The sequence below is a fragment of the Kazachstania africana genome, chromosome 6 (genome assembly GCF_000304475.1).
Source record: "Kazachstania africana CBS 2517 chromosome 6, complete genome".
NCBI classification, from domain to species: domain Eukaryota; kingdom Fungi; phylum Ascomycota; class Saccharomycetes; order Saccharomycetales; family Saccharomycetaceae; genus Kazachstania; species Kazachstania africana.
In genome coordinates, this window is record NC_018945.1 from 705,796 (window position 1) to 724,302 (window position 18,507).

Consider the following 18,507-nt stretch of genomic DNA (forward strand, 5'->3'; position numbering starts at 1 on the left):
AAAATCAAGAAATTACCGAAACTTCTTGTTGCTTCTCGAGAAAAAAATAAGAAACGGGGGCTGTGATCTGTAGCTGCGAATACCGTAGTAATTAGGCCATCGTAGAAAAGAAAATCACTCCAAAAGCTAAATAAAGTGAAAGAGTGCGGACCAATCTCAAAAAATGCTGTTCTCGACATCGTATGATGCCACTTACGTAGGAATATACAAGCCTTCTCTTTTAGCAATATTCGTCTGCATTCGTGTCACTCAGTGATGAACAGTGCTAATGAATATTTTCAACTTGCAAGAGAATAAATTAACACATTTCAGATTGGCTAAAACAACCTAGGGCTTTGTTTATACGTCCCCGTTTATGTAAGATGCCCCTTATAAAATCATGCGCGCTTGTTGCAGTCCTTAAGACTTTACCATACGCCATGTTGCATGGCTTGGAAAAAAGAACTTCATTGTTTTTTAGAGAACGCTAGCAATTGCTTTTAACTGTCTGTCTCCCGTTCGCTCGCACACATATAGGTAATTCTGTCATACAATAAAATTCTTGTCCCAGAGATCAGGTACGATAAAGAAAATCGCATTTCCATGCTTGTCGATTACATATTTCCGCTAGCACTTCTACGTTTCTTTTTCCTTCGACGACTTATTATCTTTCTCGTGTATTTATATATAATCACCGCATCTTTTGAATGTAATATATTGTACATACTACTCTTTTTAATGGCCTTCTTCCAGTAGAAAGACATAAACCAGCGTAAATCGTTATGCCATTCATCAAAGATTATACACCAGTCGACTTGAAGGACTCCCTTCTTTTCAAACCAATGAAAGTTGGTAACGTTGAAGTCCAACACAGAGCTGTCATGCCACCTTTAACTAGATTCAGAGCTCAGGAACCAGGTGCCGTTCCAAACGCTGAATTAATGTCTGTTTACTACGACCAACGTTCTCAAAGGCCAGGTACCCTGATCATAACAGAAGGTGTTTTCATCTCTCGCCAAGCCGGTGGTTATGATTACGCACCAGGTCTATGGTCTCAGGAACAAGTAAACGAATGGAAGAAAATTTTTGCTAAGATTCATAATAACAAGTCTTTTGTTTTTGCTCAATTATGGAACTTGGGTAGACAAGCTGCTCCAGAATGGATGGCCAGGGATGGTTTACGTTTCGATTCTGCCACTGATGATTTATATATCAATGATGAAATTAAAGAAAAAGCTGAAAAAGCTGGTATCAAACAACATGGTATTACTGCCGAAGAAATCAAACAATACATCAAGGAATACGTTATCGCCGCCAAGAATGCCATCGCTGCTGGTGCCGATGGTGTTGAAGTTCACTGTGCTAATGGTTACTTGTTAAATCAATTCATCGATCCATTATCTAACAACAGAACCGATGCATATGGTGGTTCCATCGAAAACAGAGCTAGATTCCCATTAGAAGTCATTGATGCTGTTATCGAAGCTGTCGGTGCCGAAAAAGTTGGTGTCAGATTCTCTCCATTTGGTACTTACGGTACTATGTCTGGTTCTGAAAATCCTGTCATCTTAGCACAATACGCCTATTTAATTGGTGAATTAGAAAAGAGAGCTAAGGCTGGCAAGCGTATGGCTTACATCCATCTTGTTGAACCAGCTGTCTCCGACTTCTTATTAGATGAGGGTCAAGGTCAAGACAACGGCAGTTCAAATGACTTCGCTTATTCCATCTGGAAGGGTCCAATTATTAGAGCTGGTGACTTCGCATTACGTCCAGCTGCTGCTAAAGAAGCTGTTTCCGCTGATAGAACTTTAGTTGGTTACGGTAGATTCTTCATCGCTAACCCAGATTTAGTTGACCGTTTAGAAAAGGGCTTACAATTAAACCAATATGACAAGTCCACTTTCTACATCCAAACTGCTGAAGGTTACACTGATTACCCAACATATGCTGAAGCTGTAAAATTAGGCTGGGACAAACAATAGAGTAGTTCAAGCTAATGACTTTTAGATGCATACAGTTGTGATTTGTACATTACTTATCAAATTTATAGTTTATTTAAGTGTGTTTCTATGGAAATTCTTCTACCTTTTTATCGTTTGCCTTCCCAGTCCAGAATATCTTATACTATAAATGCTTTCTATATAAAAGCTTTATCTAAATATTCAATATCTACAAGGTACAAACATCTGTTGACCTCTCAAGTACTTCAATTATTTCTAAAACGACTTTTACAATTCAAATATATCTGTGTCTAGTAAAACATCCCTACCATGCCATGAGTAAAAAGGATTATCCGAATTAGGCCCGATAATACTACTGACTCACCATGAAACGCTCCAGTAAGGGCAAAAACAGATACCATATCTGAGTTTGGACATTGTTGAGTTGCAGATTGTACTATAATCTTCTACAAAGTATACTCAAAAATAAAAACCTTTTGTTGAAGAACTTACTGCTAATAGCCCAACAGTGACGATATGACGCTTAACAACATACTTTACTTAGACCAAGACAATTTGCTAGCAGCAAGATGTTTTGCATTAAATTAATTAAGTACAATTTCATGGAAAATTATAGAAACTTAATTAAATAATGTATGTGCACCATCTATTTCCTGTTGAAGTAATTACGCTGATGTAAGTACTTTATTTCGTAATATAGGGGCTAAACCTTTTGATTAAAAGAACAATAGCATTTATCCTTTCTATTAGATGGACCTTGAGATCGAACATATATTGGAAGATGACATTTATCATGAATTCAAATAAATTATTATGTTTCAGTTATCATTTATAACTATTAAGAAAAGACCAAGGAAGTACCCAAGTAAAACATCAAACAAAATCCATACTTTCATGTCGGAAACGAATGACAATGCAACAGCTTTTTTACGTAAAAATTTATGAGCAAACTTTTGATGTATATAGTTCGAATTGGTTATCGTCATTTAATTAGCAGCGTTTGCCTACTAAGAGGTACCCATCAAGTGTTTAGAAAGGAGTATAATCCACATAATACGGCATAGACATATATTTCTTTCTCACATTCATTTACCAATTTAAAAATTGTTGCTTTAATACCCTAATGTATAGTCCAGCTTCCTACATCAAAAAATTCGTAAAAGACGCGGATTTAGCTCAGTTGGGAGAGCGCCAGACTGAAGATTGAAACTTCGGTTGACTGTTATCTGGAGGTCCTGTGTTCGATCCACAGAATTCGCATTTTGTTTTCATCTTTTTTGTAATTACTTTAAAGAGCTTGTGGAACCGATCAGAAGAGCACTAGACAATCAAGTAATACTGAGTGGTGGTTTGCCACCCTATTGATTTTGCTATAGAGAAACAAAAATAAATTTAAGCCACTCCGATGATGCAAAACAACTCCCTCTTTCTATTTAGCCAGGAATAAATTTGGGAAATACTTGAGACCCGACACAATTTAAAAGCGTAAATAACCTAATATGAATGATGCATCAATTATTGACGAATTACCTTGAACTGTGATATATAACCGTGAAGCAGGTAAATTCTAGATCAAAAAGATATTAATATTAATATACTAGATAAATCTACAAAACTTGTATATAATACGATAGCTGAAAGAAAATTATAAAATTAATAAAATTCCTAAGCTAAAGTAGTTAAGATATCAGAATCACCAGCATCTAAGATGGTGACGACACCAACTCTGAATAATTTACCGACAGCAGTACCTAATTCGTTGTTACCACCTTGGAAGTAGTAGACCTTGGTCTTAGATAACATAGCGTAATATTCTAATTCAGACTTTCTTAAGACTGGAGTGTTAGCAGCAATTATAACTAACTTAGACTTACCTTGTCTTAAAGACTTGATGGTAGACTTGTAACCTAAGGTGTACTTACCAGACTTAACGACTAAGGCTAACTTTTGGTTGATAGATTCTTGGGACTTAACTGGGGCCTGAAAGAAACGAAATAAGTTTGAAAATGTTAGTAATTCATAGCTCATTGACTAGATTTTGGAAAACATTTCAGTATTATTTAATGCATACATTTATGCCATTCAATAATAGACGAAATAATTATATTCATTTGATACTGACCATCTCTGCGATTTATGAACTTGATGTGGTATTAAAACACTCCGGTCTTCGATGAAGTTTTATTCAAAGATAAAAGTTGAAATTTGATAAGAAAGCTTTTTAATACTTCATCGAAAATTTCATCTCTAGAACCATACTTGGAAGAAACCAGCAAACGCCTGAATAGAGAGTTCCTCAGGTCAGTGAAAAAAAAAAAATTTCAAGCGATGAAAAACTGAAAAGCTCTTTGACTGCGATAACATCTGTACATTTTTATGTTTAAAACCAATACATCGCATATAAAACCGGTATTTTTCTGTCTATTTTTTCGTCAAAATTGGCCATCTCTTTGGAATTTATGAAAAGACTTTGGGTTGTGCGTCCAGGTTTCCCGAGCAGAAAGCCGAAAACTTGTCGGGCACCGGAAGTGAGTTGGGATTCCTTCTGGAAGATTGTAGCTTCTGATGGAAGTTCCTTCTGGAGAAGCCATGGGCTGGAAGGGGACTCCCGCCTGGATCCTACCTGGATGATGGTGGATGGCGCTTTGGTTGGTACCATGGGTCTCGGCGATTCCAGAATAGCCGGTTACTGTATATTCAGAGGGCTACATGAAATATCCACTATTATATAGTTGAAATAACAGTTAAAAAGAGAAGACAACGACTTGAAAGGTATGTGAACGTCGATGTATAGATGAGTCATGAAATTTAGCTCCTGAACCATGCTGAACAGCTGAAATAAGACCCCCAGAATGAAGATTGAAGAAAAAAATATTTATTGAACGAGATATGCTACTTTCCAAGAAAAATGTGTGTGAAGCAATGTTTTCATCACTGAGGCAACCCTCCAAATGAGATATGGAATTTGCGAGGTTGAATAACTCCTATACTCTAACTTTTATACTCTAAATAATGCGGCAACCAAGATCATAAAGCGTACCATGAACTATTTCTAAGATGATTCTATTTTTTTTATCTGATAACTAAAAGCAAGAAGTTACTAACAATTTAATTACTATTCATATTTTACAGATGAAGGTTGAAATCGATTCCTTTTCCGGTGCTAAGATCTACCCAGGTAGAGGTACTTTATTTGTCCGTGGTGACTCCAAGATTTTCAGATTCCAAAACTCCAAATCTGCTTCTTTGTTCCACCAAAGAAAGAACCCAAGAAGAATTGCTTGGACTGTTCTATACAGAAGACACCACAAGAAGGGTATCACTGAAGAAGTCGCCAAGAAGAGATCTAGAAAGTCTGTTAAGGCTCAAAGACCTATTGTTGGTGCTTCCTTAGACTTAATCAAAGAAAGAAGATCTTTGAAACCAGAAGTCAGAAAGGCCAAGAGAGATGAAAAGATGAAGGCTGACAAAGAAAAGAAGAAGGCTGACAAGGCCGCCAGAAAGGCTGAAAAAGCTAAATTAGCTGCTACTTCAGGCCACAAGGTCTCTAAGCAACAAGCTAAGGGTGCTTTCCAAAAGGTCGCTGCTACTTCTCGTTAAGGAATACATCTAGAATTTTAATATATATGTTATTCATTTTTCTTTAATTTTTTATGTATCATTGACAAAATTTCCAATAAAATACAATAATTTCTTCTAAATTTACTCGATGAATGAATGCATAAAATGGTGGGATGTAATGATTATGATGAAACATTACCATCAATTTACCGACATTAATTTCTGCTTGCATCTCTCTAAATTGGATGTGAAAATTATGTAAATTTCCTTTTACGGTAATTACAAGTTTTAGAATTATTGAAAATTGATAATCGCTACGCAAATTCTATAAAACCTCATTATGGTTTTACTCTGCGACAGAAAAAACCCAAAAAGATGACTGTCATCGGTCACTGAATGGACAGTGAGGTATATAAGTAAAGTAATATCTTTTACCAATGAAGCTCATTTATCTCACGGTACATACTTTGTAAAAAGAGTAACCGATAAATCTAAAAGAATCCATTAATATGCAAGTTCTAAATTTTTTTTTGACAATTCTCTCGAGTATTTCAATTACATTTGCAGCTGATATCTCAGTATCATGTGAAACAGTTCCATCTGCTAGTTTAGAGAGTACACCATATTCAGTTGCTACAAAAAATGCGGTTGCAAATGGTGAGTCTGTAGTTGCCATTCTAAATTATTATAGGTCGGTCACATACGTTAGTAATTGTGATAATACAACTCCTACCACGACTCCTGTTCCAACCGTTACCGAAATTTTGTATTAGAGAGATAAAAGAAGTCCACTTTAAAGAGATCATAAAAAATTATTGATCTTGGTTCTCAATAATATTATTCCACCATAGCTCTATTTATGTATGTATATATGGCATAAAACAGTTCAAAAGCAAGTTTCCATTCCTTCACAACCTATATCTTCCAGATATTCCAACAAATTTTTGGGTCTAATTTGATCCTTAATGATATTCATTAATTCTTTTAAAATTTTTTTCCTCCTAATAATTTTCTTTTCAGTTATAGCTTCCAATTCTAATATTTCTTTGACTTCAGAATTTTCTTTCAAATCATCATTCGCTTGCAAATCTTTAAGTTTGATTTTATCATCTTCTATTTTATTTTGTAATGTTGTCACTGATTCTATTAATTCATCATTAGGAGGCAATTTGATAGTGTCATTTATCACATCTATGATATTGGAATTATCCCTGTCTAATTCCATTACTTCATCTTGCAACTGTCTTAGTTTCTCTAACGAGTAATCTCCATCATCAATGGGCTCTGCCAATTCGATATCCTTACAAGAATATATGATGACTTTTCCGAATGTTCTGCTCATAATCTTTTCACTTGCCACTAAGCTGTCTAGAGCCTTTAATGTGACAGATTTACTTACTTTATTATGTAGATTCTGTACGATATCATTTATGGCGAACGGTTTGAACTGTGTTTTCAAATATTGTTCAATAATATCCTCAGCTAATACAAGAACTTAGTAAAAAATTGCAAAATGAATGCTGAAATACCCAATAGAAAATAACATACCTTCATCACCTTTCACTTGCACTACTTTCCTCTTTGGTGGCATATCGATCTATTAACCCTTGACGTTTATATGGGCGGCTAATTTTGTATATTACATTTTTCATGATCTCTTATTTTTTTCTTATATAACGCATCGATCAACAAATCCAGAGACCTCTCACCATGAATTGATCCAATCTCTTAAGTGATGATGTCTGTTCATTTTGTTGAATGGTGAATTCTCCGGGACACCTGTCTTGTTTCTATGGATGTTCCAAAACTTGAACACTCCTCTATAGTGTGTACCCAACGGTTCTTCATCATTAGCTCTTCTCGGTGGTGAAATATCTTCATGTTCTCTTATATGTGTCAACGTCTCTTGTGGTTCCTCGTAAGGAGTCAGAGATAATGTAAAGGAGAATGCATCGTTAGATGACATAGTTTCTTCTTCTTCGATGATCTCTAATGGTTGGGTCGTGTTGGGAGCATTAAATACTTCTTCATCGGCTAGTCCACCCGCTTCGTTCTGGAAGAACGAAATTGTGTCGTCGATGTACTCTACTAATGCATCCACGGTAAGATTATCTACGCAACCCATCGAAAACCAAGCAGTATGGCGTCCACACTGAAATATACTATCCCTGAATTACTACTAAGACCTTTCAATGGACCACACATTTTTAACCACCATAACTGCTAAAGTCTGACACAAAGCATCTTTGTTGATATGTATATCTTTGACAGAGTCAATCATTTTCTCGCTTCCTTTCGAACCCCGCCCCCCGCAAAAAGTTAAAAATTAATGAAAAATAATTTGAAATTTGTGCCGCACCCCCACAACACCCATCACCCACAGACATCTTCAAAAATCCCCGCCATTATTTTTGACCACTTTACATCATCAGATACGGCAAAAAAGAAAAACAAACAATACGCACTTTCGAGCTCAGAAACAGCCGCAGACAAACGCTGGGTACGCACACACTCTCTAATTGCTTTTTTTTCCACTTTCTCGAGAGAGGCAAAAATAAAAAGAAAGCTGAGCTGATATACGTATATATACGTTTCATGTACAATATTACGTTAAAAATTAAGAACTCTTGCAGGAAACAAAAACAAGTTAACGGTCAAGTGAGATAACAGCTTCACAATTTTAACCATCCCATTTTTGAAATTTGAAATAATGGATACCCAAAAGAAGACCAGTCAAAAAAAATCTAATAGTGATGAAGCCCCAAGACCTCACGTTTGTCCAATTTGTCAGCGTGCCTTTCATAGACTGGAACATCAAACAAGACATATGCGAACACATACGGGGGAAAAGCCTCATGCCTGTGATTTTCCCGGTTGTGTTAAAAGATTTAGTAGGAGTGATGAATTAACAAGACATAGAAGAATACATACAAATACGCAACCCCGTGGTAAAAGAGGGAGAAAGAAGAAGGTTCAACCCATTGAAGATACAAACGGCGTCGCTACGACGACTGAGACAACGGCTAGGTCATCGTCATTAAATCATGGAGTGAAATTTGAAATTGGTGGGAATTTTACAGAACCCACTGAATTAAAACCTTCAAGAGTACCTATTTCGTTAAGTAGTCACAATAGTAGGACTCGTCTAAATGCATTATCTTCTCTACAAATGATGACTCCTTTGGCTGGAGGGAATCCGACTTTTATTGATAATCCAAAATCTTCTAATACTACCATTTTACCTAGACCGAAATCCCTCACAGACGTTGCCAATATGCAATATCGAAATAGAAGTCCCAGGGTGAATATGAGCACCGACCAACTGAAACGCCCTAGTTCAGCATTAAGTTTGACGGACCTTCTCACTAATGATACAAATAATAATAATTCAAACGATTCGGATTCTGACCTAGATGAATTGAAAGATCCAGGTAGTGAATCTAACGAAATAGGGGATTATTTACAGGAACAGTCAAGAAAGAAATCTAAAACTTCTACTCCTACGACTATTCTGAGTAGGTCTACAAGTGGTACAAACTTAAGTTCGACTTTCCTCACGCATTTAAACAATACCAAATCATTCTCCGATGAATTGAGTAATAGGTTACTTGCAGTTCAGCGATCTGAAAGCCCCCAAGGGAAGCAGCAGCAGCAACTTGATAATGCAGAGGCACTGCCACCAATAAGAAGCTTGCCTTTACCTTTCATAATGGATTAAACCATCTGTTTTTCATCTTCTTTCTATTAAACTTTGTCGCTATAGATAGATAAAAAAGACGGGATTGACAGCTCAAAACCCTGGTCCTGCTTACATTGAAACTACAAGCAAATTGTTTCCATATTCTCTATTTGATATTCTGTGCTCAATCTACTATATATATATTGTGTGTATTCTTAATAATAATATCTAATTGTTATACTTTTACATATCAGGTGGAAACCAACGTTTTAGTTCCGATTTTTCCCAAAGATCGACTTGCATATGGCAATGAAACGAGTCCATTTCAGGGAAATATCTACGGGGGTTGGGGGATCAACTCTTCATTGCAGTTTTCACTTGAAATTCTTCCAACTTCTAAGAAGGAGGCTGGAATGATTCGATACACCTATCTGCTGTAAACGAGTAGATTTTTGTTACGTCGACTTCTAGGTAATTTTCAATTCGAGAACCATAGAAAAATTTATTTTTAAATGGAAAAAATTAAATCGTTTCTATCAACAATTTCTTCTTTACAAAAGACTATTATGGGAAAGGCTCACTTGACCTAACCCTCGCCTACTGATGTAATCTAGGAGACAGCGTATAGATTATCGATCTTCCATTCTTAATTTATTGGAAAGGAACGTCTATCACTTTGATTTTCTGATTCTTATATAAACATAATATTTGCGATCTCCTTGCTTCGTTGAAACAGATCAGGAGTTCATGTCCACGTACTTGCGTCTGAACTAATGAATATCTAAATACGTTACCATGTCCGCTTTTAACAACTATTGCGTAGTTTGTGATAAATTGATCGGTGCCAGTTCAAATTTCTCAGAGGAAGAGAAGCTGTACTGTTCCAAAGCGTGTGCACTTAATGATGAGACAATATTATTAAATGGAAACACTGTCGTTGGTAAAGAAAATGTAGAATATCAAGAAAGCCCTACGGATTCTATTGATGCACCAATCATAACTATAACCACATCAATAGAAGAGAATGTTTCGACGACAGTATTACAGCAGGATGATTCAATTATCACATCGCCTTTATTTGTGCCAATAAATACAAATGACAGCGATAGTCTGTTTGCTAAAGATTATTTGATTTCTTCGATGGAACTACCTAAGCCTATATACATACCAAAGTTGCAAGGAAACTCTGTATGTGGCCAGCCGCAGTCGTCTACTGATAATACCGCTGAAAACAACTATAAATTATGGTTGAATAACAAGATGATCCAATAAAATTTTTAGTAAATTCAAACTGACATATAAATTTTCACATACATTGATACACTCTTTTTTTATATTCTATTTCAAAAGTTGAATGCATGATAAGAAACTTTCTCACCTTTTCCCTCAAATAAAAATTTACAGAAACAAGATTTAAAATTATATACCATTTAGTCTATGCGTGTTGACGTGAAGTTTTATATCTAAATCATCTGTGTCATTTTCGATATTACCTAAACGTTCCTGTTGTGAATCCAATTCATCTCCCACAGCAACTGCCAATTTTTTGAGTCTACCGCTAACCTGTTGAATTTTATCGAGGTTTCTATCAATTTCAACTTCCATCTCATCATCTTCATCGTCATTTTCAAACTGATATTTTTTGGCACGGTCTAATATTCCTTGCTTCTCATATTTCTCCCGTACATCGCTCGCGTTGATTGAATTGGCATTCATGGCACGCTCTATCCTATTAACTGATTGATTTACGTTTTTCGCAGTCTGTTCCATCATTATCTTTTCTTCTATCTTTCTATTTCTCAATAATTCTTCACGCTCCTTTTTACGTTTTTTACTATTAAATGGGTTACTCACATGGACAGCTAAAATATTACGATTGTATTTCCTTAATTGGTCGATATTTTCGTCTGCAATCGTATTTTGAACTTTCATCAAATCAAGATTTCTCTCAACATTATTTAGCTGTTCACTTTGATGACCCAGCACACCGAGAGTATTCATACCGGACATTTCAGCATCTTGAGCCATCTTTAGAGTGTTTCTTGTTGAGGCCACAGAGCTTTGCTTAGTAAATCTGATTTCCTGCTTTATTTCATCAACCGCTTCTTCCTCTTCCTCTTGCTGACGTTCCTCTTCCTCTCTCTGTACCTCATCAAATGTTTTGTACCCTCTGTCGTAATTATTACTGGTTTGTTCATTTAAACCCTCTTGTTCTTCCTCCTGAAGTTGCCACGTTTGAAGTTGTTGACCATTTTGAATGATATCAGCATTCAAATCATCGCTGTAATCAACATTATAGTCCTTTATAGTTTCGTTGAGATCAAGATCATCCTCAATCATGACTGGGTTTTGCTGAGCATACAATATATCTTGCTTGTCCATGACTGAGTTGCGCCCTGGCAAATTATACCCAGGATGATCTTCTGCTTTAACGGAAGGTGATGTTGCAGCTCCAAGCTTCAGATCTGAATCGCTTCTATTTAGGTCTGCCGTCAGACTTGTATCCGCCCTGAATAAAGGCCTGTCCTTGGGCGAGCTAGGGTGTTGCAGTGCAGAGTTTCTTGGGTGTTGTGGTTTAGCTTTTGTAGTTTTAGTAAGGTATGAATCATTTGTCATCGAAGAATATGGGTTCGAGCTCTTTGAAGGAGAAGTTGGCTGGAAACTTGAACTAGAATAGTCGTTGTTGTATTCATTCAAAGATGCATAGGGATTAGCATCCATCTGCGAGATATTAGGGTTTAGTGGACTGCTTACTCTAACAGCGGCTGCCCTAGGACTAGCAGTTTTTGGCGAACTTGAAGGTGATTTACTATTCAAATTACTTGTACTCGAAGGTCCCGCAATTGGCGAAGGATATGAGATCCCTAAGTTGCTGGACTGTCTCATTGAATCTGGATTAGTAGTAGAAAACTCATTAGAAAAGGGTGAGGATTCTTCCTTTAAAACAGATTGATCAACGCCGTAATCCATCGCATCAGTAGAGAAACCAGCACGAGCATGGTAGCGGCTAGTTGTACCATAATCCCCCTTTTTGTAAGAACGATCGTAATTCATCCCATAATCATTGGAGCTAGACTGAAAGCTCTTGTAAATGTCACTTTCGCTACCAGTACTGTCGTAATTAACCGAATATGGATCATATCCATTCTTCACTACGGGACTCGTCTGCGGCGATGACTCTTCATCGGAAGAACTGGGCTTGTGTCTTCTGAAGAGGCTCTTTCTTTTTGACTTTTTTCCTTTCTTCTTATCTTCTGAATTACTAATGTCATCAATTCCGCCTTTCTCTGAACCATCACCACTGGGCTCAGGCGGCCTACCATACTGCTCATAACCTTCTGGGGCATAATATCTATCCTGGCCTTTATCTCTTGCAAACTGCCCATACGCAGCAAATTTTGTTTTACGAGTCCTATTAGGATTCTTCACACTTATCCCTCTTTCTAGTAACTCTTCCCGATTCTGCTCTGCAGTCACTGGCTTTGGGGGGCCTACGTTTAATACTTTCTTTATACCCATCGTGTAGTGATATGCAACTTTATTGGGTAATGTGTTCTACAATTTAAAAGAATATACTACTTTCTATTAAGATATTTGACAATATAACTTCTAACTTCCCGCATTCAACGAAATGCTCATTGCTTCTTTTGATATTCGGCCATTTCTTTTTACCGTAAGTAGGGTTTGGCTTTTCCGCATCTTTACTACAGAAAAGGTTCGGACTTTTACACCATAAAGTTGGATGTAAAATGCGGGCTTGCGACAGATAGATAGTGCAGCCAGACTTGCTTCCAATGGTTATTTAATGTTTTATTATAGATACACACATGCTTATTTTCCATTATTTACTCTACATCCATGCATTTAGCCATCATCTACATTTCACGGAATGTATTTTTACTGGCACTTCTTCTACCAGAAAATCTTTGCTTTGTTCTACCGTTATCCTTTTGAGATGCTTCGTCATTAGATTCAACCTGCTTCTTTGTAGGCTTCTTTTCTTTCTTCTTAGGTACAAAAGTTAGCTCTGCTTCACCACGGTGATTACGACGCATTATGGAATCATCCGACTTCTTTTCTTGTGCTTCTTTGTCAAGAGCACTTACTTGATCCGCGAATGTTACCTTACTAGATTTATCAGAACTGGAAGAAAGAGAACCCACTTTCATTTCACTCATGAAATTTGCAGTTTGCTCATTTTCTCTCTTTCTACGTTCAATCGATTTCAATTGTTTCTGTATTTTCTTTTGGGTCTTTTCATCTAATTCTTTATCTTCGTCACTCTCAGACTCGCTTTCACTCTCAGCTTCGTCTTCATCATCGTATGCACCTCTACCCCTCTCTCTCATGGCAATTCTTTCTTCATCTGATTCTTCGGCTGCCGTTAGAGCTCTAATACGTTTGGCTGCACCCTCTTCAGTTTCCCTAGCAGATTTGACGGGGTTTAATTGTTTGTAATCATAGTCATTTTCATCGACTTGAAACTCTTCATCCTCGAACATTTCCTTGAAACGATCATCAGTAAGAACTTTGTCTGCAACAGAATCACCACGCTTCTCGGATAATTTATCAACCAATGTCTTATTAACTTTAACTTTAGGTTTTTGTACTGCGCCAGACGATCTAATTCTAGATTCTCTTTCTTTTTCAATACGACGTCTAATTTCTCTTTCTCTTTCGTCTTGATATGCGTTAGGATTGGCAATTAGTGCTAATTTATCATAAAGTTCTGAATTTATGAAGAAACCGTGCATGTAGGCTCTTAAAACCTTTGAACCAACAAGATGGCCAATATTTAACTTCTTAACATCACCCTTTGTAATAAATCTGTAATTAGAGTAAACGGAATCGCTTGGCTTCTCTTCTAATTCTTCTGTTATCGAATCTAAGAATGAACACCAACGTGGCGATGGACCTAAGTTTGGAATATAATATGTATGTAAAGGGATGCCTTCATTTGCTGTAAAAAACATACCAGTACCTGGAATATGTTCAATGTCGTTGATATCAACATTTGGTTCCATTGATGCATATGCCTTACCATCAATTCTGTCCCAAATTTTGGCGCTTCTCTTATCACACGTCAATATTTTATTTTCAACACCACCAATATTGTCTAACCATATAATTTTCTTAACCTCGAAACCGTAACCCTGATCCTTAACCATGGCTGGTTCAGATGTACGTAGGTCATATAGGTATGAATAACCATTAGAGGTACCACAAGCGAAGTTAAGACCATCACTCCGGAAACTTGTTGTTGTAACTTGGAATGGATTACTATCGAAATGGTTTTCCAGATATAATTTCGCTACTCTTGAACGTGCTCTTGGATCCCAGAATTCAACAACACTATCTTCTACAGCAACAGAAACCAAACCATTGACCGCATTCATAGAAACATGATTTACACCCTCTGTATCTAATTTAAAAGGGTTTAAAAATCTACCTTGCTCCAAATTTAGCCTATAAAGTTCATTACTACTTGCACCAACGTATAGATCACAGTTGACTTCATTATAAGCTAAACTTCTACCAAATTTGGGGATACGAGTTGTATAGTGAATACCACCTTTATTTTGGAATTGGATACTTCTATCATTCTGTAAATGAACACTTTTAGTCCAATCATCAGATAAAATCAAAAAATCGATGTTTTCAGCGTCTGTATGTCTATCAAACTTCATCGAGAGATTATCAAAATCATAGACATGAATTTGTGGTTTATATGTACCTGTAGCCATGGCATATTGGCCATCTTTTGTAACTTTGATTTTATTAGATGCTTCACTAAATTCAAAATCTTGTATTAATTCCACTCTATTCTGATATTCTAAATCGTTTTTAAGTTCTCTTTTACGCTTCTTGGCGATCCAGTCAGGTAATGATCTCGATACATTTGTACCTGAAACCTGATATACTGAAACATCACTTGCAGAAGTAGACTTTAGAACCATATTTGCCTTACTCTACCAGTGCTGAATTTTTTTATTGAGATGCGATGAGATGAGCTTAAAATTTTTCAGACTTTTATCATTTCCAAGAAAAGTAAAAAACCGAAGGAGTACGATACGCTACCCGGACAAGTTGATAATACGGAAATTAGCTTAGTAAATATTCCTATGGCATGTGATGTATTAAATGAAAGCGATGATTGATTGGGTAGCATTACATATAAATATTCTTATATGTTGTTAGAAAAATTCTCAAACTGATCGATATGAATGGATTGCACCCTGCTATTATTTTTGACTCTATTATGGCCTCCTAATATATAATTCTTACCCGTGTTGACAATTTTGTTCTGTGAAGTATTTTGGAAAGAATTCCATAAATTTGTCGTATGAGAGGTGGTGGCAGCACTTGTTGAAGTAGATGCATGATCACGATAAGATGAGTTGAAAGATTCTGAATTATTAAACAAATTGTTATAATTTGGAACAAAGGATTTTGTAATATATGGATCAAATTTGTTTGTTGACGAAGATACTACAGATGAGTTGCGCATTTGCATTGTTTTCGTTTGGTTATCTTCAATGCTGATAAAATCATGCTTATCATCTGGTAAATACATCTCAATTATAGAATTTAGATTCACGGTCATTAATTCGACTGGAGGTTGATTTAATTGAAATACTTGTTCGTAGAATCCTGAATACTTAGACGTACCGTCATTCCAAAGTTCTATGTACGCTTTGAGAGATTGAAGCGACAGTTCATTTTCCTCGCAAAGTTTTATGATTGAAGTATCTTTACTGTGGAAAAAAAGATGATTTAGCAAATTGATTGAAATCTTCTGTAAATATAGATTTTCAATGGAAATTCTAGAGACAAATTTGATCAAATGATAGATTATAATGTTTTCACTTCCTCCATTGACAAAAATTAAATTTTCAATGACTATGATGGAATTGATAAATAGTAATTTGTTGTAAATTAGTGAAATTTTACTTTGATTAGTATTTTGGCTTAATTCATCTGATAACAATAATGAAGTAATTTCTGGAATAAAATAAAGCTCTAAATAATCTCTTGTCAATTGGTAATTGATGTCTGATGTACCTTCTGGATTTTCCAATGGATTGATTTGTAGCTGTTTATATTGTAGCAAAATATTAGTATTGATTAAAATTGTCAAATTGAGACATTTTATTAGCAAAGTAACAATTTGACCAAATGGTAAATGAATCTTGTTATCATTATCAAAGACAAATAGTGACTTGGAGATTGGGGGAATCGGAGGCAAAATATGTTCATCAAACCATTTTGGAAGCGATAAATTTCCATTGACAAGCTTTAATAGATATCTTGCTAGTAAGAATTGACACATATTAACGATTGCACTCAAGCTTTGTACCGTGCCCATTTTGTTTAACTCTTTGTGAAGAATATGAATTGGGATGGTTTGAATGTTATTTAAAGAGAGGTATAATAGTATGCAGAGGCGCGGTTGTTCTATATAATCGTATTCTGGATGATCGATTATTTCCATTAGTACTCGTAAATTGTTTTCTAGATTAATATCAAAAGAAGATACTATTAGACTCAATGCATTATTATAAGTGGTTTGTGATATCAGTCTTTGCGGTAAGAGAATGATTCTTTGTGCAAATCTCTCAATAAAATATTGATATTTCGATTTGTGGAATTCTAGAGATGATGATGTTGCAATGAAAAAATCCATATTCGATTCAACAGTTACTAGATTTGTTAAGCTTTCTTTATAATCATCTAGGGATTGTGGCCTGTTATTTTTCAAATAAAGTAACCATTGTGGAATCCAAATTTTGATTAGAATTGAATCTAGAGATAAATTCAAGAAATCGATGGTCATCAAATCAACGCCTTGAAATTGTTCAATTACCTGTACTATAGTATAAAATCCCGGTGTATAACCCGGTGAAGCTCCGTTATAGAACTGCTGAAATGACAACAACGGAGAATTTGGGACAATCAGTGAATTAATGATTAAAGGCTGTAGAAACGGTAAAATTGAACAATAAGCAAATAAAATTGCCAATAAATTTAAATTTCTATGGTATAGATTATTAAATATATCTATATCATCCAATTTCAAGCCACTGAAATACTTCGAATCACTGGAGTCAAGATATCGTAGAGAAGATATCAATTTTAGAAGTAATGTTTCATCATATTTATCGCCGTTCAGCTTCTTTAAGCTGTTGAAAATCGAACTGGTCAGTGCTTTCTTCGTGTTAGCAGACGAAAATTGGGAACTCATTTGTCCTGATCTATGACCTGCTCAATTATAGATGATCGATTAGCTCTCCAAAATCGCCACTTCTCAAATTGCATCTGGTTGCCTTTTTTTAATAAGTTTTTCTTTCCATTTCGTTTTGCAAAAAGTGAGTACTCACAATTTTATTTTTGAAACATCGGAACAACTTTGTCTTGAAGATTGGAATTTAATGAATGGAAAAGGAGCTGAATGAAGCAAGGGTTAGAGGAGAGGCCAACGTAGAATCGACAAGAAGAACCCTTGTTAGAGAAAAAGGAAGGAGAAAAAGAATTTTTCTTTTGGAATTAGGTATATAAAGACTGTGAATTGATTTTTGATTACAGAATCTGTATACTGAGAGTAGGGGAGGCAGATTTGAATTAAGTCGTTACAAAATATGAAAGCGTTACTGGTTATAGATGTTCAAAACGATTTCCTACCACCAAATGGGTCATTGGCAGTGGCGGATGGTGATAAAATAGTGCATCCCATCATAAAATTGATGCACGATGAGAGTCAAGACTGGCATAGGATTGTTTTCACCAGAGATTGGCATCCAAAGAACCATATCTCTTTTGCCAAGAATCATGGATTACCAGATTTCTCAAAATTCAATTACAAATCGCCAAGAAGACCAAGTCAACCTTTGGATACACCTGCAGAGACCAAAGAAGCCACTTTATGGCCCGTACATTGTATTCAAAACACTAGAGGAAGCCAACTTGCGGACGCACTGCTGAAAGAAGTTGAACATAACCATCACAAGATAGTGGATAAAGGGTATTTAAGTGACAGAGAATATTACTCTGCGTTTAACGATATTTGGAATTTCCATAGGACTGAATTGAATGATTATTTACAAAAACATCATATAACGCAAGTTTACATTGTGGGTCTTGCATTGGACTTCTGTGTCAAAAACACCGCAATGTCCGCTGCCAGTTTGGGTTACGAGACTTTTATCATGGAAGACTACTGTAAGCCTATAGATTCAAGTGAGGCAGCCATGAAGGCTTTGCACGAGGACTTGACTGAAAATTACGGTATTAAATTTATTTAACTTTATAAAGTAACTAATTAATTTT

General features: G+C 35.9%; 11 protein-coding genes and 1 non-coding gene across 12 annotated transcripts; 7 read left to right on the top strand and 5 right to left on the bottom strand.

Moving 5' to 3' along the window:
- Positions 1 to 761: 761 nt before the first annotated feature.
- Positions 762 to 1,964, top strand: KAFR0F03550 (alkene reductase; the record flags this gene model as incomplete). The annotated part of the gene is made up of 1 exon (XM_003958037.1): positions 762 to 1,964. The coding sequence occupies one exon, from the start codon at positions 762 to 764 to the stop codon at positions 1,962 to 1,964; it is 1,203 nt and encodes a 400-aa protein (XP_003958086.1).
- A 1,144-nt stretch (positions 1,965 to 3,108) lies between these two features.
- Positions 3,109 to 3,203, top strand: KAFR0Ftrna9F. The gene is made up of 2 exons: positions 3,109 to 3,146; positions 3,167 to 3,203. It is a non-coding gene; the product is annotated as a tRNA-Phe (tRNA).
- A 405-nt stretch (positions 3,204 to 3,608) lies between these two features.
- RPL30 (60S ribosomal protein eL30) lies at positions 3,609 to 4,068 on the bottom strand (the record flags this gene model as incomplete). Its single annotated transcript, XM_003958038.1, has 2 exons — positions 3,609 to 3,923; positions 4,066 to 4,068. 2 exons carry the CDS (start codon positions 4,066 to 4,068, stop codon positions 3,609 to 3,611), a joined length of 318 nt encoding a protein of 105 aa, XP_003958087.1.
- Positions 4,069 to 5,075: 1,007 nt separating this feature from the next.
- RPL24A (60S ribosomal protein eL24) lies at positions 5,076 to 5,543 on the top strand (the record flags this gene model as incomplete). The annotated part of the gene is made up of 1 exon (XM_003958039.1): positions 5,076 to 5,543. One exon carries the CDS (start codon positions 5,076 to 5,078, stop codon positions 5,541 to 5,543), a length of 468 nt encoding a protein of 155 aa, XP_003958088.1.
- A 470-nt stretch (positions 5,544 to 6,013) lies between these two features.
- AGA2 (Aga2p) lies at positions 6,014 to 6,277 on the top strand (the record flags this gene model as incomplete). Its single annotated transcript, XM_003958040.1, has 1 exon — positions 6,014 to 6,277. The coding sequence occupies one exon, from the start codon at positions 6,014 to 6,016 to the stop codon at positions 6,275 to 6,277; it is 264 nt and encodes an 87-aa protein (XP_003958089.1).
- A 113-nt stretch (positions 6,278 to 6,390) lies between these two features.
- HOP2 (Hop2p) lies at positions 6,391 to 7,095 on the bottom strand (the record flags this gene model as incomplete). The annotated part of the gene is made up of 2 exons (XM_003958041.1): positions 6,391 to 6,986; positions 7,053 to 7,095. The coding sequence occupies 2 exons, from the start codon at positions 7,093 to 7,095 to the stop codon at positions 6,391 to 6,393; spliced, it is 639 nt and encodes a 212-aa protein (XP_003958090.1).
- A 1,119-nt stretch (positions 7,096 to 8,214) lies between these two features.
- On the top strand, positions 8,215 to 9,222 carry MIG1 (transcription factor MIG1; the record flags this gene model as incomplete). Its single annotated transcript, XM_003958042.1, has 1 exon — positions 8,215 to 9,222. The coding sequence occupies one exon, from the start codon at positions 8,215 to 8,217 to the stop codon at positions 9,220 to 9,222; it is 1,008 nt and encodes a 335-aa protein (XP_003958091.1).
- A 756-nt stretch (positions 9,223 to 9,978) lies between these two features.
- KAFR0F03610 (uncharacterized protein) lies at positions 9,979 to 10,455 on the top strand (the record flags this gene model as incomplete). Its single annotated transcript, XM_003958043.1, has 1 exon — positions 9,979 to 10,455. The coding sequence occupies one exon, from the start codon at positions 9,979 to 9,981 to the stop codon at positions 10,453 to 10,455; it is 477 nt and encodes a 158-aa protein (XP_003958092.1).
- A 147-nt stretch (positions 10,456 to 10,602) lies between these two features.
- On the bottom strand, positions 10,603 to 12,702 carry SEC9 (Sec9p; the record flags this gene model as incomplete). Its single annotated transcript, XM_003958044.1, has 1 exon — positions 10,603 to 12,702. One exon carries the CDS (start codon positions 12,700 to 12,702, stop codon positions 10,603 to 10,605), a length of 2,100 nt encoding a protein of 699 aa, XP_003958093.1.
- A 356-nt stretch (positions 12,703 to 13,058) lies between these two features.
- ENP2 (ribosome biosynthesis protein ENP2) lies at positions 13,059 to 15,140 on the bottom strand (the record flags this gene model as incomplete). The annotated part of the gene is made up of 1 exon (XM_003958045.1): positions 13,059 to 15,140. One exon carries the CDS (start codon positions 15,138 to 15,140, stop codon positions 13,059 to 13,061), a length of 2,082 nt encoding a protein of 693 aa, XP_003958094.1.
- A 227-nt stretch (positions 15,141 to 15,367) lies between these two features.
- On the bottom strand, positions 15,368 to 17,425 carry VIR1 (Vir1p; the record flags this gene model as incomplete). Its single annotated transcript, XM_003958046.1, has 1 exon — positions 15,368 to 17,425. One exon carries the CDS (start codon positions 17,423 to 17,425, stop codon positions 15,368 to 15,370), a length of 2,058 nt encoding a protein of 685 aa, XP_003958095.1.
- Positions 17,426 to 17,819: 394 nt separating this feature from the next.
- PNC1 (nicotinamidase) lies at positions 17,820 to 18,482 on the top strand (the record flags this gene model as incomplete). The annotated part of the gene is made up of 1 exon (XM_003958047.1): positions 17,820 to 18,482. One exon carries the CDS (start codon positions 17,820 to 17,822, stop codon positions 18,480 to 18,482), a length of 663 nt encoding a protein of 220 aa, XP_003958096.1.
- Positions 18,483 to 18,507: the final 25 nt, after the last annotated feature.